The sequence below is a fragment of the Microcebus murinus genome, chromosome 16 (genome assembly GCF_040939455.1).
Source record: "Microcebus murinus isolate Inina chromosome 16, M.murinus_Inina_mat1.0, whole genome shotgun sequence".
Taxonomy (NCBI): domain Eukaryota; kingdom Metazoa; phylum Chordata; class Mammalia; order Primates; family Cheirogaleidae; genus Microcebus; species Microcebus murinus.
In genome coordinates this window covers 34,407,708-34,432,092 of record NC_134119.1, presented here as the reverse complement: position 1 = coordinate 34,432,092, position 24,385 = coordinate 34,407,708, and the positions used below count along the sequence as shown (strand labels likewise).

At 40.1% G+C, this 24,385-nt stretch overlaps 1 protein-coding gene across 3 annotated transcripts in view; it reads right to left on the bottom strand.

Moving 5' to 3' along the window:
* The window catches only part of CTNNBL1 (catenin beta like 1), a 164,944-nt gene that overhangs the window by 92,171 nt on the left and 48,388 nt on the right, over positions 1-24,385 (bottom strand). For all 3 annotated transcript variants that reach the window (XM_076011114.1, XM_012754875.2, XM_012754874.2), the window contains 3 exons: positions 17,810-17,907; positions 9,830-9,923; positions 6,762-6,853 (listed from right to left, as the gene is read on the bottom strand). In XM_076011114.1, coding sequence (XP_075867229.1) covers positions 6,762-6,853; positions 9,830-9,923; positions 17,810-17,907 — 284 coding nt within the window. The remainder of the gene's footprint in view (positions 1-6,761; positions 6,854-9,829; positions 9,924-17,809; positions 17,908-24,385) is intronic.

Below are 24,385 nucleotides of genomic sequence, written 5' to 3'. Positions count from 1 at the left end.
CCCCTCTACTGAGAATTCCTGGTTCTCCCAGGCAATCTCCAGCTTTTGCTGTATGACACTACAAAGAGTTTCCAATTTACCCAAAGTAAATTTTTAAGAATCAGAATCATAACTTTGTCACTTTTTCCTTAAAATATAAGCCCTTTGATTGAACAACTGGCATGAAGGAAGAATATAGTGAGGAAACCAAATAGATTCAGCCCAGTAACTCCCCAACACTGAGTCCTGCAATGCTTTAGAACCTGCAAGTGGTGCCAGCTGGGACACAGCTTGGCAAGCGATGGCAGCTTCAGAGGAACCCAGGCCCAACTCTCACTGGCTCTCTCATGTACTTTCCATGTGGTCTAGGCAAGGCATTCCCCCCTCTCTGGGATTCTCTCTTCACCTGTACACTAGGGATATATCGGCACCCTCTTGGCAGGGCTGTTGGTAAGGATTAGAAATAATGTATGTAAGGTATTCTAGACGAGAATAACACTTTACATGCAGTGGACAGTCAATCAGGAAACTCATAGTAGATGGGAAGAATGTAGTGATGATGGTGACAACCAAATATATTAATTTAGTAGAAAAGAAATTTTAAAAAATTAGGCCAGGTGGGAAGGAGGGAGACTAATCTTTCATGTTTTGACAAAGACAAAACTTTCCAAGGAAATTTTACTTTTGTTTGAATCTCTGCCAGAAATCGCATAATACCAAACTGCCAAATTACAAAGACATTTAATCAAAATCAGGGGAAAGGAGACTTCATTTAGTGGGTATGTAGTCTGTTGGATTTTGCAAAGTTAACCAGTGGGGCTTGGAGCTCGTAGGGCTGTCTCCTATCCAGGAGCCTGGTGATCCTAAATCTTTCAGCTGTCGGAGTAATTATAGAGTCATGCATAGATGTGAACTCAGCATGTACTAGCCTTGAATAAAATTAAACGTCACCTTTTGGGGAGCTGCTGCTTTTTTGGAAAGTACAAAACAATTATGCTATCACCCACAGCCAGAAGCTGCAGGTTATGTCTGCAGCTCACCTCTGGTACCTGGAACACATGGGGCAGGTTCAGACATACCTACAGCCCTGCACAACTGTCAAAGCAGATTGTGCCCTGCAAAATCTTAACCTCTGGTCATCAGAGGCTAAGGACTTTAGCATCAACCAGTTGTACATATAGTATAACTTAGCCAATTTTCAGTTCATTAACTCTTTGCTAAAGTTGCAACTGTTTCTTGAAGCATTGATTTAACTGGAAAACAAAAGAGAATCTTAATTTTTTTTCCTCTAGAAAAGAAAAATAAAACGTGGTTTTGGTGTTATTTTCAATAGTACATAATATACTAATAAGTTGCATTCCCCATTAAAAAAATGAACTGTGATGCAGTGTCTCTCACACTACTGTTATCTCCTATCCATTTAATGCAATCATCTGCAATGGGTTTTATCCTCATTAGAACACATTAGTGAGGTTTCATTTGGTGGATGAAGAGATCCATAAATATCTCTATATAATGCTAGGCTACAAGTACAAAAATGAGAAATCCAAGACTAAAATGTCTGTCACCAATGTGCCACTCACTCAAGAATTACTCAAAGATTACTAAAAAATATGGGATGATCAAATTGTAAGGTTTTATCAAGCAATCTAGACATAAGCCTCTAGGACATTGGTTCTCAGACTTTAGCTTCTATCAGAATCACCTGGAGGGCATGTTAAAGCAGATTGCTGGTCTCTACCCCCAGCTTTGCAGATTCAGTGGGTCAGGGTAGACAGAAGAATTTGCATTTCTAACTAGTTGCCCAGTGATGCTGACACTCCTGGCTGGGAAACACATTCTGAGAACAACTGGGAGGTAATACAAATAGAATAGAAATCCAGTCCCTGTTCTTATGAAATTTAAGGATATTTGAAAAAAGAAAATGAGCACACATAATATTAAAGTCTGCCAGGTGATAGAATCATCTCCACTTTGCAGAAAAAAAAAAGGTGCTCCATGATGGTGAGTGTCACACAATTACAGGTACACACTGGAACTCAGGCTAACTTCTGCAAGAGAACCATTAGGAAAAAAATGAAGGGGTTGATTTTCAAAAAAGAAAGAGGACAGTGTAGGCTGGGGGCAAAGCAGTGCTATGGAAAGAGTGCACAAAGAAAATTCTGGAGTCTTTAGTCTTAATCCTAGTTCTATCTCTCTAACTAGCTGTATGGGTTTGGGCAAGGCACTTAATACCTATACATCTCAATTATTAATTTTTTATCCACAACAGGACTTATAAATTTCCTTTCAGTTCTAAAAATGATGGAAGCTATATAGAAGAGTAGGGATTCAAGCTGTCTTGTGGAGGTCGTGTATAATTTATAATTTAGAAATACAGAGGGAAGAAAGTAGTGAGTCATTCCTGGTGGAGGCAGAAGTATAAGCAAGCAAAGCCAGACACAGAGGTCAAAATAATTTTGACCTTTGTAGAGCAAGGAATACATAAAAAAGTTATCTAAAAGGTAATAAAGGCCAATATTTCAAAATTGAGAAATGTCAGACAGGGACAGGTTAAGAGGTCTTAAAAAGTAGGCAGAGAAGGTGGGATCCAACGTAGAGGGCATTAGCATTACTCTAGGTTCTTGAACAGCGAATGGCATAGTGAAAATGGAGTTTTAAATCAGTTTGCAGAATAAAAATGGGTAACAAGAAGATTCACATTTCTAGACATCAGTGGCTCTTAGTGAGGGCTATACATTAGAATCATTATGTGGAACTTTTCTAAAATATACCAAAGACAGAGACTGAAACAGTAGGTCTGGGGCAGAATCTGGGAGTCTGTATTTTTTAAAGTTCCACCGGTAATCGTAATACAAATCCTCAGCTGAAACCCACTGCTATATACATCTTTACAATTTAAAAGCATTATCACATTTGATCTTCACCATAACCCTGTGAGACTGGAAGGGCAAAGAATAGATCCCCATTTTTTCAAAGAAGAAAACAAGAGGCCAGACAAGTTAAGGGACCATTGCCCACAGTTACACAGCTAATAAGGAAAAGTAAGCATTTGGGTCCAGCACTCGCTATTATTCACCATGACGTTGATGACAGTGAAGATTATATTATGATAAGCACTTTCCCTGACTATAAGAAATAAGGGCAAGGCGTTGCTTTTAAAGACATGCCTTCTTGCTGACCTCACTCTTAAGCAGAACTTTCTTTCCATTAATGTTCTGGACAGCACAGGCTTTTTCTAAGGATACTTGCTTACTAGTAAAATAACTAAATAGTATTTTAATGTTTAAATACCCCCTAAACCTTGAAAAACTGTTATAGATACAGCAACATGGCTATTTATGCCCTGAGGATTACACAGATGCAGAGCCAATAAGGCAAGAGTTAATAGCTTTCTAGACTACCAAATGAGTCTCTTTATTACTATCATAAGGTAATGGAATCCAAGTCAAATTCAAACATCCAAAAGTCAATTTCCCTTCCTACGTTACCAATTCAAAAAGGAAAAAAAAGACTAGCAAGTTTCAGCACCTTTCAAAAGGCAGTGGTTTCTTATATTCCTACATTCTGGTTTAATGAAGGATTCCTGAATCAGCTTTAAGTCTCAAGGAACTGAGAAAATTTTGTCTAACTTCAGAGACAAAAACTGTTGGATTATTTTATATATTTTAAGGCTGAGGCTCCAACCTGTGGCCACCCCACCAAACTCAGGGCCCTGACATCTATGACAACCCCCAACTTCGTATTCTACTTTTCTGTCCCCCATTCCTAGCTCCCAAAATGTCTCAAGGCTTTGAAGAACAAAAATGTGTTAATTTTTATTTATTTTAGTGTGCTTTCTATACAAACCCGCCCCCCCCTTCTTCTTTTGTTTTTAGAGACAGAGTCTCGTTCTGTTGCCCAGTACAGTGGTATGGTCACAGTTTTACTGCAGACTCAAACTACTGGGCTCAAGTGAACCTGGAACCTCAGCCTCTCAGACAGCTGGAAGTACAGACATGTGCCACCACACCTGGCTAATTTTTAAATTTTTTGTAGAGACATGATCTCATAATGTTGACCAGTCTGCTCTTGAACCCGTGGCCTCAAGTGATCCTCCTGCCTCAGCATCCCAAAGTGCTAGGATTATAAGCATGAACCACCACATTCAGCCAAAAATGTGTTGAATACTGAGAAAAGAAGAAACAGAATTTAGGGAGATGTAAAGGGAATTAAATGGGAAACAAGTCTAGTTCTAAAATCAAAGGACATCTAGACTCAAGAGAGGAGATCAAAAGGAAGTTGCAAGACAATGCATGAATTAACCATCTGCTGAGTGCAGGCATGAAAGAAAGAAGAGGTGGAGTTTGAAGGAAGTCACAGTCCGCTGAACTCTGCCAGGCAAATGTGCCCATACCCACCAAAGGTAATAACTGGGCTGAGTATCCTCAAGTAAATGTGTTATGTGACTTATGGTATAGATTTAATGGGAACAACAGGTTAAATAAGTAGGACTGGGGAAGACCTAGATTTTCAGAGGGAGGGAGTCATGTGGCATATGACAGTTATCTCAGACATGACCTTCTCCCTTAGCCCTGCCAGGACAGTGGAAGGCCTCACACTCCCCAGACTTTCTGGATCTCTGTGACACTCAAGCACAGCAAGGCCATAACTACTTAGAAAATCACTCTAGCAACAAACAAGTGCCTTCTTCTCACCAAAAAGCTGGCATCCTTGCCTGACAGAAGACCATTTCAGAAGCATACAAGCAGTTCCAAACTTCTTCCTATCACACTTTTGGTTAAAACTATTTTGAGAGTTCTTACCCCACCCCCTTTTCCTCATTCACTCTATGGGACAGCACTGATTATTAAAAAGACACTGAGAAGGACTATGCTAAAAAGGAAGGAGAATGAACAATCCAACAGATATACAAAGAATATAAACATGGGCCGGGCGCTGTGGCTCACGCCTGTAATCCTAGCTCTTGGGAGGCCGAGGCGGGCGGATTGCTCAAGGTCAGGAGTTCAAAACCTGCCTGAGCAAGAGCGAGACCCCGTCTCTACTATAAATAGAAAGAAATTAATTGGCCAACTGATATATATACAAAAAAAATTAGCCGGGCATGGTGGCGCATGCCTGTAGTCCCAGCTACTCGGGAGGCTGAGGCAGGAGGATCGCTTGAGCCCAGGAGTTTGAGGTTGCTGTGAGCTAGGCTGACGCCACGGCACTCACTCTAGCCTGGACAACAAAGTGAGACTCTGTCTCAAAAAAAAAAAAAAGAATATAAACATGAAGCTAAAAGAAATGAATACAAATGGCTAATAAATAACTAGAAGCCAATATACTTCACTTGATTTTATAATTCCAAAATAAAACAATAATACTAGTTTCCACTACAGATTAATAAACATTCAAGTCTGATAATTCTCAATGTTGTTAGAAATAGAGGGAAATAGTCTCAAATCAGTGGGCAGCCTTTACAGAGGACAGTTTTGTAATACTTACCAAAAATGGTAATGTGCATGCCCTTTGGCCTATCAATTCCACTTCTAGGAATTTATCATACTGATAAGCTGTACAGATAAGCCAAGACAAAAGTCTATGAAAGACTGTGGTCTATGAGGATACAGCAGTACCCTCTTATCCGTGGGGGATGCATTCCAAGAAAGCACAGATAGTATGGAACCCTTATATATACCTTGTTTTTTCCTATACATACATATCAATGATAAAATCTGATTTATAAATTAGGCACAGTAAGAGATTAACAATAACTAATAATAAAACAGAACAATTATAACAATATACTGTAATAAAAGTTATGTGAATGTGGTCTCTTTCTCTCTCAAAATGTCTTATTGTACCTTACTTACCTATTTTGGACTGTGGTTGACTGTGGATAACGGAAACCACAGAAAGCAAAACTGCAAATAAGAGGGGACTACTATATTCATTGCACCATTGTTTATAATAGTAAAAAACATATATAAATAGGAGAATGGTTACTTTTGGTACCTCTGTACAATGGAATACTAGGTTACTATTAGTTCAGTGAAAAAGCCAACTTGCATAAAACATTACTCTGTTTATGAAACACATATTTTCTCTCTTACATATGCACAGTAAGTTTCCAAGAGAATAGATATTAATATAATATTGTTAACAATGGCTGTCTGGGAGAAGTAGAACTAGAAGGGATCAGCAGAGGGGAACTTTTACTTTCAGTTTCATACCTTCTGTATCACATGAATTTGTTTGTATTTATAACACGTTTGTATTTTCAGAGGTACCAAAGGCTATTTTTAAAGCCTCTTCTTTTTTTTTTTTAATTGGATTTAATATTTTTTTGGAGACAGGGTCTCACACTGTCACCCAGGCTAGAGTGCAGCAGTGCAATTATAGCTCACCATAACTTCCAACTCCTGGGCTCAAGGGATCTCCTGCCTCAGCCTCCAGAGTAGCTGGGACTATGGGTATGTACCATCACACCTGGCTAATTTTTTAAATTTTTTGTAGAGATAGGGTCTCACTTATACAGCCCAGACTGTTCTCAAAACTCTTGGTCTCAAGTGATCCTCCCACCTTGGCCTCCCAAAGTGCTGGGATTGCAGGCATGAGCCATTGTGCCCAGCCTCTTCTTTTAAAACAAACAAAAAAATAGAAGAAAGAGGCAAGAGGTAACAGAATCTTTCCAAACTAGACCATACGCCTTGGTCTAACAGTCTATACCAATAACCCAGCATCAACCATGCCCAGAGCAAAGAGAGATTTGAGCTGCAGTCCCACAAAACCAAACTTACCTTCAGCCTCTTCAACAGCCACTGCAGAAGACCCTGCTGGGCACCGTCTGTACACATCTCAGGCCGGAACTCAGCCATGTTTTCTATAATAGCTGAAGGGAGACAGACACCAGTCATTTGGGAGGGCCAACTTTGTTTCCATCTGCAACAAGCTTGCTTCTCATGACAGGCATTTGATTCCTCTTCCCACTTCTCTGTATTCCTCCCAGCCAGATGCTGTGTTGTCATTTTTAGATTAACCAGGGAGTTGCTGTGGTTTTATTCTTCAAGTTATATTATTACAAGTAAAAGTCATAACTAAAAAACGATGAAATTCACAAAAGGGATAAGTGGTAGATTTTCTGTGCTATTAGGGAACAACACTAGAGCAGAACACACAAAAGGGTGTGCCTATGACTCACTAAACTCACTAATTCCCTATCCCTATCGTACTAGAGCTCCAGAAACCTGCAACTGAACAGACATGAAGGTAGGCAGAAGCCTTAGGGAAAAATCGGGGGAGGATAAATTCAGAGTCTCTTCCTTCCCTGATCCATTTTCAGTTCCCTTTCTCTGAATCATGTGGAAACAAGGATATTACAAGGTAGGCAAGATCCTCTTAATTGAACAAAATAATGTGCACAGAGGGGAAAGGCCATGCTGGCAGAGGTAAGTGCCAGGTATTGGAAAGCAAATATAATTGGTCCTGCTATCACCTACAATAGCCAAAGTGTTGCTTAATAGAAAAATTAAAAAGTAGGAGACAAAAAAACAGGTTATTGTATGACTATATTAAAAACGAGGACTTTTTTTTAAAAATCAGCCAGAGTCAGTCCTTAATACATCAAAAGCTTTCATTTCCTTCAGGCCCCCTCCCACTCCACGCCCTGGAGTATGTCACTGTCATAAAGCAGATACAGTTCTGTGTTCCCTAAGCATGATGCCCAAACACACTGGGTGTGAATTTTAGAAAAGGGGCAGAAGAAATCACCACATCACCTCTCTTCTTCCTCACTCCTTCGCCCATGTCAGCCTCACAACGGCAAATTAAAGGATGACTGGGCAGTGGAAATACAAAACTGTGGCAGCAGAATGGCAATGAGACCCTGAGAGATAAAGATTATTATAATACCCTGAGTTACTTTCTCAGATCTTCTAAGAAAATTAACTCATTCATTTTAATCTCCTATGTCTTCATCTTATCCTTCTGTTTATAGTTTAGATGGTTTCCTATTGTCCACTAGAACAAAATCCAAACTTCTTGCCATGAGTTCCAAGGTCTTCCATGATCCTAACAAACTTACTCCTCCAGTCTCATCTCCTAACACTCCCACCTGCCACTGTCACAGACATTTCTATCTTTCCCCAAAGTCCACACCCATTCATGATTTTACAAATGATACTCCCCTGCCTGGCAGCCCTTTTCCCGCTCTTCCACCTGACAAAATGCACCTACCTTCATATCCAGCCCCAGTGAGCTACCTGCATCAACCAGCAATGTGGAGACCCTTCCTTTCGCTCCTACAGTGTTTTTCACTGACTCCTATTATACTATGTGTCACCCTGTATTGTCTTTCCTTTCTGTTCAAGCCTTTCCCAATAGTCTGCCCGTAAGGAGCAGAACCATGCCTAATTCATCATAATCTACCCTGGCCCAGCACAGTGTCTGACAGACATCAGTCACTTGATAAGGGCGAGTAGGATGAGTCTCCTGAGCTGTTGGTAGCTGACCAAGCTGACACTAGACAGATCTCTGCAGACTGCCAGGCTGGCACTTCTTCCATTATACCAGGCCCTTTTTATTAATAGTCAGGTAAGACTTTTGATAAGCTTTTTTTGAAATAGTCTCTCTCTCTGTTGCTCTAAGTAGAGCATAGTGACATCATCATAGCTCACTGCAACCTCTAATTCCTGGGCTCAAACAATCCTCCTGTCTCAGCCTCCCAAGTAGCTGGGACTACAGGCTTGTGCCATTGACACTCAGCGAATATTTCTATTTTTAGTAGAAATGGAGGTCTCACTCTTCCTCAGGCTGGTCTCAAACTCCTGACTTCAAGCAATCCTCTCACCTCAGCCTCCCAGAATGCCAGGATTACAAGCGTGAGCTCCCAAGCTTGGCCTCAATAAGCTTTTGATTCTGTGAAATCCAGCATTACACTAACAAACAGCAATGCCAAATCCTGGCTCTAGACTAGAGCCAAACCCCAAATTACAGAGTGTTGTGTTCTCTCCTCTTACTCCCTAGTTGCCCATCTTCCCCCTTCTTTATGATAATCCTCACTGAAGAGAATCTAGAACTTTAAGAGAAATCTGTGGTAAAGACAAAGGAGCTGAGAGAAAATCAAAGTTTCTGCTTCTGCTGGGCCTCATTCATTCCTCAAGCTGTGCTTATAGATATGTCACTTCTGGTTTTATAAGACAGTAACCAGTGACAAACACAACTACCCCAAAGCACAATTTTATATAGGCTATTGGTTCAGTAACTTTGCAAAGAGAAAGACTGGGGAGATTCAAGGAGGAGAAGGAAGAGAAGAAATACCACAGAGAAATCCACTTAAATGAACATATGATGTAGGGGCAGCCAAGTTAGTAGCAATATTTCAACTCATAGTTTACACAGCAATCTATACATAAGAAGAGAAAGAAACACTCTTTTTCAGATAAAATGCCCTATAAAGGTACACAGTGGTCTGAAAGTTTGTAGTTCCACTGAAGTTAAGTAATAAAAATCAAAATGATTAAAAATGTTTAAATATATACTTTCCAAAGCAAAAAAAAATCACCCTACATACATAGATTTTGTCCTAAATTTTGGAGGCAAAGGCCTACTAAAAGGAGCCAGCAGCTCTTATCTAGTAAGGCTACCTACTTAGTGGATTTCTGTTTTTATTACCAGCAAGCCAAACTAAAGCTGCTGTTTTATGAAATTTACACAAAGGTTTTCATTTCTGAAAAGACAGTTTGAGAGCACAAGGAAGGAAAACACTCCTGCTGCTGACTCTATTATGAAGGAGGAAGGGATATGAGCACCAAGCCCCAAAACCAACACAAAGAAACTCAGGCAAAGGCGGCCGGCGCCTTCCTCTCACCCAGAGTATTATGGACACCGTCTGCCTCCTCTTTCACAGACTCATCCAGGCGCTCCAGATTCTGCACCAGCAGTGCTACCACCTGCCCGTCTACCTGCAGGAACAGGGAATCAAAAGGAGAGAGGATGCATGTCACTAACAGTCCCCAAAATGTTCCCATTCCCAGGCTCACTTCTCTATTTAGATGAATAAAGTAAATAAATAATCCAAATAAACCACAATTTATGGCTTAAAATGTGCTCTCCCGCCCCATTATCTCTTTTGAGTCTTAAATTGGCCCCGGAGGGAAGAAAAGGGGAGGCACCATTATCCTTAATTTAAGATGAGTAAACTGAAGCTTAAGGAGACAAAGTGAAATTCAAGGTTAAAAAGTTAATGAGTGACAATTCAGCTAGCACTGGGACACAGACCATCTGAAACCAAGTCTGGTGCTCTTTCTCCTTCTCTGTGGTACTTAACACCTTACAAGAATGCCATTTTAAGTCAGGTCAACAGTTCCGTCAAGCCAGAACACATTTCTAGACCACAGAACCAGGAGATGTTTACTTGGACTGTTTATTAGGCACATTTCACACTGACCTCAAAATTTTGGGTTAAACTCAAAACATTCCTAACTTTCCATGTTAAACTTTTATGAAACTATTACTTATGAAAAAGTTCTAGTTCCCACTTAAAAAGAATATATTAACATAATAAAATACTTCATATCTGTATTATGTTTAATGCATAAGAAGCTATTGTATTTATTATTTAATTTGATTCACACACTTTGAGATAGATAGGAAACTTTTAGTAGCCACATCATACAGCTGATATTCAAGAGGTTGGTGACTTAACCAAAACCACACAGCTACTGAGCAGTGGCAGCAAAGGCAAAAACCAGGCTTCCTTCTTCTCAGGTGAAGTAACACTTTCACTACTTCATGCTACTTTCTGTGCACAATTTGTGTTCTAAGGAGACTGCCCTTAGGTAAGTGAAGATAACCAAGGAAATACCTACTTTTCTATTACCAAGAAGTGATTATCCATCTGGTAATACATTCCTAAGCAGACAGCCAACAAGCAAAGCTGTATCTGAAGTTAAGGTCTACTGCATAATTGTGGTGTAACCCTCCCTCTCAGTGTCTCAGTTTTCTCACTTATGAAATGGGGATAAATTATAACGATTAAATGAAAATATGTGACATCTCTTACCTTGGGTCTGGTTCATTCATGGTAGCTGCTCAAAGAATCCAGTAGAGTGTGTGCATCTAGCCCTGTACCCCTTTTGATACCTGATTATTCACTGTTCATATCGCCCACTGCCTAAGAAAAAACCAAGTTCCTTGAAGGCAGGCACCTCACCTCATTCAACTTGGTATATACCCTTCAAAGTCTCATACTTATGCTATGTATAGCAGATATTCAGTAAATTTTGCTAAATTTAAATAACCTGATGGAACACTTACTTTGTGCACTGTAATTGGCTTGTTATATATACTGCCCCATTTATCTTCATGCAATCCCCACAACTTTTATAGGTGAGAAAACAAAGGCTCAGCGAAATTAACTAGCCTGACCAAAGTCCCAAAGCTGGTAACATAAGTGATCAACTTCCAAACTTTACTTCTTTTTGTTAGAGATGGAGTCTTGCCCTGTTCCCCAGGATGGAGTGCAGTGGTATGTGATCATAGCTCACTGTAGCCTTGAATTCCTGGGCTCGAGCGATCCTCCCACCTCAGCCTCCTGAGTAGGTAGGACTACAGGCACACACCATCACAACTGGGTAATTTTTTATTTTTTGTAGAGATAGGGTCTTTCTATGTTGCCCAGGCTGGTCTCAAACGCCTGGCCTCAAGCAATCCTCCTGTCCCAGCCTCCCAAAGTGCTGTGATTATAGGTATGAGCCACCATGCTCCACCCCAAACTCTATTTCTCTCCATAATGCTCTATTGCTTCAGGCAGGGGAGAGAAAGGAGAGAGAAGGAAATGATCTCATTCAACAGACACTTCCTGAGCAGTTATGTGTAAGGCACTCTATAGCTACAACTCAAACTGAGCTAGAGGATGGAAGTGATGGCAAGAGAGACCAATCTTGAAATACTGATCTTTAATCTCTCTGGGTGAGATTTAAGGGAAATATTTGGATAAGTGGAAAGGGTGAAATTATTAACTGATTTGCAATACCTGAATCACGAATGATTTAGATTTTTTCAGGCTCTCCTTTATGCCCTGGTGTGAGAAACAATGAGGGGCTACTATTTGAGGAGATACTGATGTTAGAATTGAGAGCACCTGTAAGTGCAAGAGCAGTTTTTTCCCTCTTATGCCGGGAGATGTACAATCTTGTTCTCAAATCTCATAGCCAGCAAAAGCATCACCAAAGAAATCCACTGTAATGTTTTCCTTAATTAATTAGACAATTTGGGTATGTGAAAGAAAACAGAAAAACATCTAGGGGAAAAATATGAACCATGTCACAGTATATTTTTCCCTAAATCACCCTGATTGACTTATAATCTCCCTGAATCCTAAAGCAGCAGACACTGCAACCCCACAGGGTATCACACTGCTTGTCAGTTCTGCGAACTGCTTCACCAGTTTCAATTGCTTATTGCTGCTTTATCTGCATTATTTTTCTCCCCTTTTCCTTGATTCTTAGTTATGTTTCCCATCTCAGCTGTCTGGAGAGTGGTGAGGGCAGAGGCAGTGAGCAACACGCTTGAATCTTGGAGCTGAATGGTTATGGATAATGGGTGTCTGGCTGGAGGAAAATCTTTTTTCTTGCTACGGAAATCTAACTTCTAACAGGCAGCCTTTTTAAGCTTGCAAAGTGTGAAACTTTATGTTTAGCTGGGTTAAACGCGATTTTATCTGATTGCAGGAAGGCCAAAAGCAGTCAAAATACATTTAACTCAGAAAGCCCTTGGAAAAATATTTATATTATGCATAGCTCTGATATCGTTTAGAAAGAAGTACAGTTTAGCATTCTGTCCCACTGCCTCTAACCCCATGGGGTTACCTTCAATATTTTGGACCCGTGATGAGTCTGCAACTAAAACCGAATTCTGCTTAAGGATTAAATCATCAGTGAGAGAAGCAACCCTGGCCTTGGAAATCAGGACTGTGTTAGGCCTGATGTCTTCTGATAAGTCACCGGTTATTTCTGCTTATTAGCAGGCCTCCCAAACAATATTCCAGCAGGTCCTACTGAGATAAAGTTCAAGGGTATGATCAGACATCTTTTTCCACTTGACCAGAGAGGATGGATATAAGAGAAGAAAAGGAAATAAAAAAGACAGATGAGAGAGTTTGAAAGGATTCTTTTTCTATCTGGTACAATCTGCCAATAAGCTTTCTCAAGAATCAGAATGGAGTTTTTCTACCTGCTACTAAGAGTTTCAGAAATTTCATATATAAAAAACAAAAATAATCCTCCCATCCACTGAATCCTGATCAAACAAGTTTTGAGGATACGTATGGTAGTATGATCATAATGCAAAACTCAGGTCTGCTGCAGCCAACCTAGTAATTTTTTAGCTTCCACTCTTGCCCTTCCAATCCATTATCCACACAGCTGCCAGAGCGGTCTATTTAAAACGTTTGGTCAGACTATGTTACCACTTCCCTGCTTACAATCCTGCAGTTACTCTCGACACTGGCAATTCCACCCAAACTTCTTATCAAGGCCTACAGAGCCCAGCACGGTCTGGCCCTGACTCTATTCTCTATCCTTCCCTCAGTTATACTCTAAGAGGACTGGCCCTTTCTCTATTCCTTGACTACGTCAAGCTCAGCCTTGCCTTATTGCCCTTGTCCTATCTTGCTCTTGATCATTATGAATGGCTGGTTTCTTCTTGTCACCCAGAACTCAGGCCTTGCCCAAATATTTAATCTAACCTGATTTCCCAGCCACTCTACATCACATGGACTCTATTTTAAATCTCTATGTAATAGAGAATCACTATCTGATAGATGCGAATCACTATCTGATAGTTTTCTTGTTTACTGTTTCTCCCTATACCAGAATATGAGTTCCACAAAAGCAGAGGCTTTGTCAGTCGTGCTCACAGCTATAGACCAGCTTCCCAGAATCATGAACATACCAAGCACTCAATAAACATTTACTGATGGAATGAAGAAAAGAATTTTGCTTAGGAACAAATACAGACGAAGGCAAGAATGTTAATGGAAATGGAAAGAATGGGATAGGATCCAGAAATTTACATAGTAAGTACCCTTCCAGCAACATAAAACCTGCCAACCTCAGCCTCACCTGAGCGGCACAAATACATTGCCAACCACGTCTAAGCCAAACCAATATGGGACTTCAAAGTTTAACATTTAAGTAGGGTTAATTGAGGGCAAGAATACGTATGGAGGGTATTTGCCCAGCTCTTTACATCAAAGGCACTTTTGTGAAACTCTTTATAGCAAATCATGGCTCCTAGCCACTCTGGTCAGCTTCATGACCCAGTGATACATCCACCTCCTCTGGTTGTGACACCTCCACACACTCTTGTATTAAAGCCTCCCTTCCGAGGCCATCACCAACACCTGCAGCTCCACAGCGCTTCCTGATTATTCCCCATCAGACATGATTGCTCCCCTGTCTTCATTTCCATGGAAGCTTGCCTTACAGCTGTTCTAAACATTCAGCTTTGTATTAGCATTACTTATTTCTTCCTTTTTAAAACTGAACTTCTATCCTTCATGTCTTATTTAGGCCAACACCACCCAAGTGTGGGTTTTTTGTGTGTTTTTTGGTATTTGTTCAAAATTATTTTGCAACATTTTTTGAACTGAAAAATGTTGAACTCAACATTCACAAACATCTCACTGTGTGGCAGATGATACATATGATTTTAACTTGACATTTAATAAGCCTTTAATATCTGCCAGGCATATCTTTACAATGATAATGGCCAATATTTATTGGGTGTTTACAGTGCCAGACTATTCTAAAAACTCATTAAATATTTCACTTTTTCCTCACTTCGGTACTGTGTGACAGGTACTATTGTCATCTCCATTTTACAGAAGAAGAAACAGCATGGAGAGACCAGTAACTTTCCTAGGGACACACAGCTGGTGAGTGACAGAGCCACCAGTCTGACCACTCTCCTGGCGGGGATCACAACTCAGGACAGAAAAACTTATAGATGCCTATAATCCAAGTGACAAGTGCCAGGATGTACAAAGTGCTCAGGGAACACAAATTCTGCTGAGGTGATGAGTCTCAAAAATACTCAAGTGAGAAGAGATAAGGTTTAAGTTAGGCTTCAAAGGACAAAGAATATTCCAGGTAGCTCCAGAGAAGCAAGGCATGCCCAGCTAAGGCAGAGCATGAGCAGGCGCCTGGGACTACCAAGCACATGGCAAGTTTTGGGACAAGCAGAAAAATGACTGCAATCTAATCACTATTCTCATGGAGTCCACAGTTGTCTTTGGAGAGGTAAGCCAGAGAATTGCCAACAAAGCAATATTCCCTCCTCATGTTTACTACTCTTCAGAAAAGAGTCCATTTTGTAGGCTACCAAATCAACTTGTTACAAAGCACAAATACTCACCTTTTACATAAGTAACAACAAAGGATATGAACAAAATGTGAAAACCCCCAAGATCCCTGAGAATACCAAGACAGCACTCCTTTCCCACAAATGTGCTATTCTATTGCTCAAGACCTCCAACTGGGAAAAAGACCAAAGCAATAACTGCAAACTGCACACCACAATAAATTCTGCCACATGCCCTCTAGCCTCTGCTCATGCAATTCCAGGCCTCTGATATTGGCCCCAAATTAAAACTACAAAGACAACTCAACCCTTGTAATATGAGAATACTTATAAAACTTCTTCCCAAATGCAGCATAAGGGTAGAAAAAGATAAATGGAAGACCACCCACCAGTTCTGCTCTCTGGTATTTACTAATGGCTTTTGACTGGTTGCAGACAAGCAAATAATATATTGGAATTCGGGAATGTTCAATGTTTGTGATTTACACCAGCCCCACCAGGATAAAGCTATAAGAGCCAAAATCTTAAGATAATAATAAAAATCTAAACAAAACAAACAGAAAACCCTGTATAGCAGCTACCTAATGGCTCCCCAGACTGAGGACGAACTGTTTCTTTCCAAATAAACAATAAAATCTGCAAGACCCAGCTTTTGTTGGTGGGCTTGGCAACACAGAGAACACAAAGAGCTTTTGTGTGAATTGCTGTTTCTGAGTGCATTTTACATGCAACAGCTAGGCTAGCTGTTCCTCTCTCATCTTTTCTATTCACACAGGCAAAGGATGGTAATTAAAATCAGCCCAGGGACCAGGCAGAAAAGCTCATACAGGGCCACTGTAATTAACCTCTGGAAGGTAGACTGCACAAATGACACTGTGGGGACACAGTGCAGGAGCAAGTGCCACAGCCTTTCTTCAGATGGTCCTCAAAACAAAAGGACACCCCAACATCATCCTTTTCTTCTGCACAATGGTTCAAAGGAAAAATAAAGGCCCTAAATTCTACAAAAGTGGCAGTGTGCTCCAGGAAAGAGCTTAAAAGAAAAATAGCCATAGAAATTTTCATCATACTCAGTCACAAATGGCCCTGCTGGATCCAGCCTCACTCTCTGTAAGAAACAGTTCATATACAGTGGGTTCACAACCCCTTCATTCATACCAAATGCCAGCAGTGAACATGGCACATGGGAAATTTCTAGTGTTGAAAACATTAAGAGAAAGGATGAGGAGGGGGTGGGCAGTGTAGCAATGGGGTTTCAGAATCATTTGGGGCCCCAGTCCCACCCATTCTGATTCAGTAGGTCTTAGGTAGGGCCAGAAAGCAGCCTAACAAGCAGCCCAGGTGCTTCTAATACAAGTGTCTGCAGTATTTTTGCAGTTTATCTTTGATAAACTCTGCAACCTGGATCAAAACCAGTACTTATAACATTCTTACCAGAGAGAAAAGGTAAGAGAAGACAATAAAAGGGAAAGGAAATCAACAGAGGCTTGAGGAGAGACAGAGAGCTTAGCAGGTTAACAGAGCTCCACAGGTGGTATCAGGGTAAGAAGTTGGACTAAACCCACTTCTGCCACTGGCCAGCTGTTATGCCTTTTCAGCTTTGTTATTCTGATCACCAGTGAGTGAGGGAAGCTGGAGTGGTAGGAACAGAATTGTGGTGGCAATTGGAACATGCAGACTCTTATCTCAGCTGTCACAGGACTGGCTGAGTGACCCAGGAGAAGGCTTCACTTCTGCATCTAAGTTTCCTTACTTGTAAGGTGATTAGACTAGATGAGACCTGGCCAGCAGGCTTCCCCTCCTTTGGATTGGCTGCTGCCTGGAATAATAGCTGAGGGAGATTCAGAGGCCTTTCCTATGCTCAGCAAAAAGGAATGCAGAAATCAAGTGGCCCTGTCTTCTACAGGCAAGGATGTAACTCTGTCCTAGATGTTCTCCTTTTTACCATTCTCGGATTCCTCTCTGATGGTCTATCTGTAAAATAAGTAATAATAATACCTGTCTTCACTGGTACTTGGGATTATAACCCAGAAGAGAAAACAAGTACCTGTGAAAGCTCTTTGGAAAAAGATCAGTAACAACAAAACAGACAGGGAAAGGGGACGAGAATAAGAACATGGAGTCCGAGAGAACACAAGTTTAAATCCAATCTATGTGACTATGTCAAGTTGTTTTACCTCTCTGACCTTCCGCTTCATGGCTATAAACGGGAATAACAGTAGCAACAAGTAGACATGAAAGGAGAAGAGAACAAGAACAATAGTGGTGGCTGGGTGTGGTAGCTCATGCTGTAATCTAGCACTTTGGGAGGCTGAGGCAGGAGGATCCCTTGTGGCCAGGAGTTTGAAACCAGCCTGGGCAACAGTGAGACCCTGTCTTAACAAAAAGTAAAAAAAAGAGAAAAAAAAGAAAAGAAAGAAAAACCATTGTGATCATGCCAGTGCCTTACACAAACCTGCAAACCCCCGGGAGAATGTGCACTTACCAGAGCATCGATGAGTACTTCAGCTCCCTCTTCACTCTCATGGAGGGTGTCTATATCGGTTAATTCCTGAAGCAAATCAACCACAGCTATGGACACATGTGAAAATGTTAAGGGTATCATGTACATGCTGAAATCCTACCAACATTTTGTTAAAATCTTTGGTTCTCTTCCGTTTCCTCATCAACAATTGCTTTATTGTTATTTACCTTTAAGAGACTCTGGTTTTATTGACATCTCTTCAAGAAGGTTCCACCCACAGTGGGTATTCAATAAATGTTGCTAAAAGACTCAACTCAGTCTCTTTCCTTATGCTGCCTTCCTAACAACTTATTCCATAGGTTCACTACCTTTTCACAGATTTCAAAACTTCAAATAAATCACTTAGGAGGTCGCTTTTTCAGTGAGAAATAGGCCAACAGCCTCAACCTTATCTCATAATTTAAATTCTTGGAACTCAGTACAATCTTTACTACCTTGTACAGTTCACCTTCAAAGGCAGTAATGATTTCTGAGAGGAGGTAGCTGATGTTCATCAGGGAGTCTTCAGAGATCAGGGCATGACAAAACTGGTTGAAAATGTAGAGGGAAAGAGTGACATGGAAGTGGGCTAGGCCCCACCAAACCTCCATCCCTTTCCAATACCACATTGCTTTGAACATAAAAGGAAGGCAAATGATGAGAATTAAACACTGAACAAAAATAGAAGAGAGAGAAACGGGAAAGGAGACATAAAATAAAAATTAAAAAATCATACACCACAGGCAATAGCCAACATGTAACAAACGAGGAATACAGACAACACGACCAGCAGATTCCTAAAAAGGAACAATCAAATTGAGCTGAGAAATTAGGAATGACTTGCTAGAATGGTCAGAAAACAGGCAACTAAAAAGATGAGGATAGACTAGCAAGCAAAATCACAGGGATACATGCAGAGAGACTGGAATGTACAAAGGCATTTGATAAGGAGAGGAAAGAGGACTGCAAGAGGGGAAGGACAGGGAAGAGAGAGAAAATTATAACTATATGAAGAAAATAATATTTTAAAAACAAAATGTTAACACTTCTCCCTTATCCGTGAAACTCCCATATTTATTCTCTCAAAAAGTTCTTACATGAGATGAAAAATCCTATAATCCATTCACATGCTTATTTGATATGCATGGTAACATTTCATCTATCATTCATCCATCCATCTATCCATCCATCTGCTGTAGAGTCAGATGTCTATAGGACAGGAGCTGAGTCAGGCACACACTAAGCAGTATTAGCATTCCATCTCTTGTACAGTATCCACAGTACCATGCATGACTGAATACTTATTAACTTGCATGTGATGATTATTAATTAAACAATAGTCATAAAAGACAAGTGGAGAATATCTGAAAGAGCAACAGATGAAGAGTCACAGCAAGCTTGAGGACAGGGGTCATGTCATATTCAAGTTTGCTTCACATCTTTAGTGAGGCGATTGGTCCCCAAATTATCACTAGCCATGTAATCCTGCCCCTTTATTTCCTTACGTTTAATTTCCTAATCTGTAAAATTGGGATAATAGTCTCTGTCCAGCCTATCTCACTGAATAGTTATAAGGAATAAATGAGGTCAAGTAAGGCCAAGTAAGTGAAAATAATCAGAAAACATGAAAGCCCACTATAATGCAGATTCTTAGTCAAATCTTTCCACAGAATGCCCAAAGTCTTCAATATTGCCTTCATTTTTTCAAAAGCCTCTAAAATCTAAAATGTAAGCTAATAATTACCTGGTCCTCCCTTTAAGGGTCACAGTGGGTTAGAAGATCTAATTTTATATTTCAGATATGCCACAGAGATTCAGATTGATGAAGTCCATTTTCAGCCTGTAGGGTCTTATGAACCAAATATCACATTTTTCTTTGATTAGTCTTACACCATGCTATAAATGTGTCACATTAAATCTAGGAACTTTTTTAAAAAGGAGGGAAAAAATTTTGACGATGGTGATTTTATATATAACAGCATAAATGTCTAACTTGTACCAAGAAAAGTTGTTTTAATGTTCCAGTAGTTATCTCCCTTGCCTACTTTCCTGCTTCAGTTGAGAAGTCAGATGAGAAATCAGCAACATACCAGGTCTGATAAGCATCTCATCAATCCTACCACTAATTGATTTTACATAAATTCTCAACTTTCAAAAAACGGCATTTCAGCAAGGCAGTAATGACTCCATAATTGTAATCATCAACTCCTGAGTAATGTAATATGACCCAGAAGACAAAAGGTCATTTGAAGACCAGAAAGAGGAATGAGAACCAAAACCAAAGACAGACGAACTCTCAATCTTCATAAGAAAATTCACCACTGTCTGCCACCCCTCCAGCATTTCTTCACAAGCAGACTCTGGGCATGGGTGATGGGTTTTTCCACTATAGTTACAATTTCATTTCACAGAGTAAAAGGCTCTCCTGTCCAAGTATAATAGGAAAACTGAGAGCATGTCTCTCTGCGAATTACTAACACACAGTTTTTGATAGCCTATTTTGTCACATCGAGTAGAAAAGCCACCCCACACACTCCCTCTGTACCTGTCCACTACTGGGACAATAAGTTAGTGTAATAATAGGTGAAGTAGAAAAGACCAGCTGGGCACAAAATGGCCCATAACACAATGGCTCTTGGAAAAAGAGTGATGTTTACTTCTATTTTTTGGCTCTAGATATTTGTTTTTTGGCCTGATCCCACTTAGAGTCTTGTGTAAAGATTCTGAGTCTTGGTAAAGAAACTGAGCATTAATCTAATTAATCTCCAATGAGATGTGTCCACAAGGAACGAAGTTATTAAAGAAAAAAAACCCAACAGAGAAAGAGTAAGATGCATTAAGCAGATGGCTTTTTTAAAAAGTCATTTCAAAAAGACTTTCCTAAGACAAATGAACCAGTATAGATTCAGAGGAATTAACTGATTTAATGCAACAAATGTGGGCTTTTAAAAAAACTCTTCTTTAATTCCTAGACTAGGACAATGATTAGACATAGCTCAGTTGATGCAGATGAATTTCAAAACACAGAAAAAATGGCCTTTTTCTCCTTTTAAAAGAGCTGACATAAAGCTACCTAGAATGATCCTGGACACTTAATTTTATACCAATCCTAGATAAAACTAATATTAAGGAGAAAATACACTCAATTCAACATTTATTAAGTACTTACTAAATGCCAGTGGGCATTATTATGCCGTAGGGGAAATGTCTAAAGCAGGCTACAAACACCCTAACCTTTCAAGGACATGAACTTCATCTAAACCCCATAAACAAGATCAAAAGTTACATTAAGAGGTCCTTCTGTTACGCTGCTATTTGGGCACTTTTTACCTAATCTGTTTTTCTCCAGAGAATATTTAACCGGCTCCAAAAAATGGGTGCCTCATCAGTACATATTATCAAGGAAGTCAGATGACAGAAGAGAAAGGGAGTACATTCTTTTAAATGTAATTCTGATTCTGGAAGTATAAAGACAAGAATAGCCCCTAGCAAAACAACAGCTCAAGATACGTAAGTCTTGTTAGACAGTGCTTGCAGAGAAGCAATGGAGCAATAACCAGCTCCCTCCCAGTCCAATTAGAAGAAAGACCCTTAGGAGGCCCAAACCCTCCCCAGCTCTATTCTTACTCATTAACACTGGGTCTGCAACACAAGGCACCCTCTACTATTGTACACACCCTCTGGGATAATACGATATTTCTCGGTTTGTTCCACTTTAGCATTCTCAGACCTAAACTGCTTAAGTTCAATTGATCTCTTTTGGTCTAAAAAAACTGCTCATTATTTTCCAAATTCCCACAGTAATTCTTCACAAAAACCAAATGGACAACTCTGCAAGTTGTCCTGACTTCCTAGAATCTGAGGAAAACTAAACAGTAAGATAAAAGCACTAATGACCACTCCCTAAAATTATCCCCCCCCACACACACAAAGCTCTCCCATCAGCACCAATGATCTACTCTGTAAATGACAAAGTTTTCCTTTCTTGTGTATTAGTATGCAACCCACTGTACTGACGCTTTAAGTTAACATTACCATGAGACCTTATTTTTCTAAATCACAAATGAGTGAAGAGAAAGCAGATTTTGAATAAACAAGATTTAGATTACTTGATAATTGTTTATTAAAGAATAGTGCACTTAGCTGGAAAGTAGTCATGATTTTTTTAAAAAAATAAAGCCATGGACCTAATATCCTAATAAGTTTGTAGTGACTACTTGAGCAGCCAGCAAGACCACATCAGCTTTCATCCAGCATATGAGGAATCGCAATTTCCATTGCAAAGAGAGAGAACATGAAAATAAACCTGCAATGCAATCTAATCTCTACATCTATCAAAAGTTTACCCACTTCCAATCCACAATTCCCTGACCATCCCCAAGCCAGAGATGACCCACACCTCCTCAGAGCTCCACTGACATCTGCTAAGCATGACATTCCACACACACTGTGGGGAGTGTTTTTGCTCTTGGCTGGAGTTATCATTTCTTATTTCCCTAATAGCATCCAATACGCTCATCATACAAAGGAAGAATCCAGTAAATAACAGTGATTTACCAAAAATACTTTAGAAAGGGCTCCACTGACTTGCCATGCAAATTGAAAACAGGAGAATGACATACAAAACAGGATAAGTATGAATTTGGTGCCATGTGATTTTTTTTTTCCTATTAGCAGAAGAGGTGATCACCCACTATCTGAGGTTTTATCTTCCTCTTGTTTCATTCCTCCTTGTTCCTTTAGGAGAATTAAATAAATGTGGCTTAAACCAGGCCAAAAAAACTGGTTTGTTTTTAAGCAATACCTTTAAAAAAAATCTTTAAATGTACCTGTGGTCTTATTTTTCTGTAGAAACACTCCAAAAGGCTCACATAAAGGGGCTCTAAACATGTTTAAGTGATTTACTTTAAACAAAAAAATTGTTTTAAAAAGCATTACTTTGAAAAGGCAGCAGCTGCTGGATCCCACCTTCTGCTCCCTCCTAAGGCATTTAGAGTATCCCTTCAACACTGCAGGATGTGTGTGCCCCTCCTCTCTCCCCCCACCGCCCAGAGGTGCTCTTCACAGCCCAGAACTCCGGGCTGGGCTCCAGCTCTCAGGGGGCAGAGGAGGCGCAGAAGCGCTGACAAGCCCTCACCAGCGGCAGCGATGCAGAGCGCCAGAATACACTGGGAAGCCGCTTCTCACGCTTGAAAGGATGAGGCACAAGCTGTTTTCTCACATCCTCTGCCTCTTAAGGTTACAACAAACCAGCCTCTGCTCCAATTAAAATCCCTATAGTTTATGTTTTCTCAGAGAAGGACAAAGCAAAGATGACCTGTGCTTGCTGGGAACATAACCAGCCATGTATGGTCTTGGTTGATAAATGAAGAGTTAAAAAAGATTAAAAATTTAAGTCATGACTGCCATGAAATTGTTTATTCATGGTAAGGTGTTTGGGGCAGTTACAGCTGTACAACAGTAAATTGTTAACAACCGTTTCCTGAGGAAAAATTTCCATTATAGATCACAGATAAGACAAGAAGCAGAGTGCAACGCTGCAGGGAGATCAACGTTCCAACCGATAGAGGGTATGTCAGATGCAAGTCAAGAGGGCCTACCCTTTCCTGAAATCACTTTCAAGAAAAATTGTACTTTGAGGAAGATGACATTTACCCTAATTGCTTCATCTAATTAAAATTAAGGTAATTAAAAAAATTCCAAATGCACTTTAAATTTGATGTAGGATATAATTAAAAATCAGATTTAAAAAAATATCATTAGGGCAGTTGGGTGAAGGTTGGCAGACAAGATGGGGGAAAAAACAGTTTAGCTCTCAGAAAACAGGAGGGAAATGGCAGTCTGTCAAAGTTATTATAGGGGGACGTGTTTTCTTCCTTTTTAAAGACCAGAACTTAACAACTTGGAACATCTGTGCCCTTGCCTTTCCCAAGTATGCTGATGTCGAACAGCACTTCTTGTGTCAGTCTTCTCCCCAGCAGGAACCAGGCTGGTGAATCAGCAAAATGTCAGTATCTTTGGAAAGCTGCTACTATTATTTTGAGTTAGCAGGAATAGAAAAAAGAACGAGAGTGGTATTTACAGAAACAAAATAGGCAACTTCTGTATTAATACACAGGTAACCGGTGACTATGCAACTGTCAGCGATGTAGCAAATCCCATAGGGAAGACCTCAAGGTGCACTAAAATGAACATTGGACTGAAAATGAGGGACCTGAAGTGCCAGCCTCAACCTCGACAGTCCAATATCTGAACCTCAGACTTGTCATTAAATCAATAAACAAATAAGGCACTGGGTTACATCATCTCTAAGGTTTGATCAGATTCTAAAATCTCCCATTCTGTAGGTGAACTAAAATGTGAAGTCACAATTAGAACTCTTAGTCACTAAATCTGCAGAGACCAGTTAGTGCCTTGAACAGGGCTAGTCATATGACAGATACCTGCTAAAGACTAAATGTTTATAATACCCCCCAAATTCATATATTGAAACCTAATCCCCAGTGTGATGGTACCTGGAGGTAGGCCTTTGGGAGACAGCGCCCTCATGAATGGATT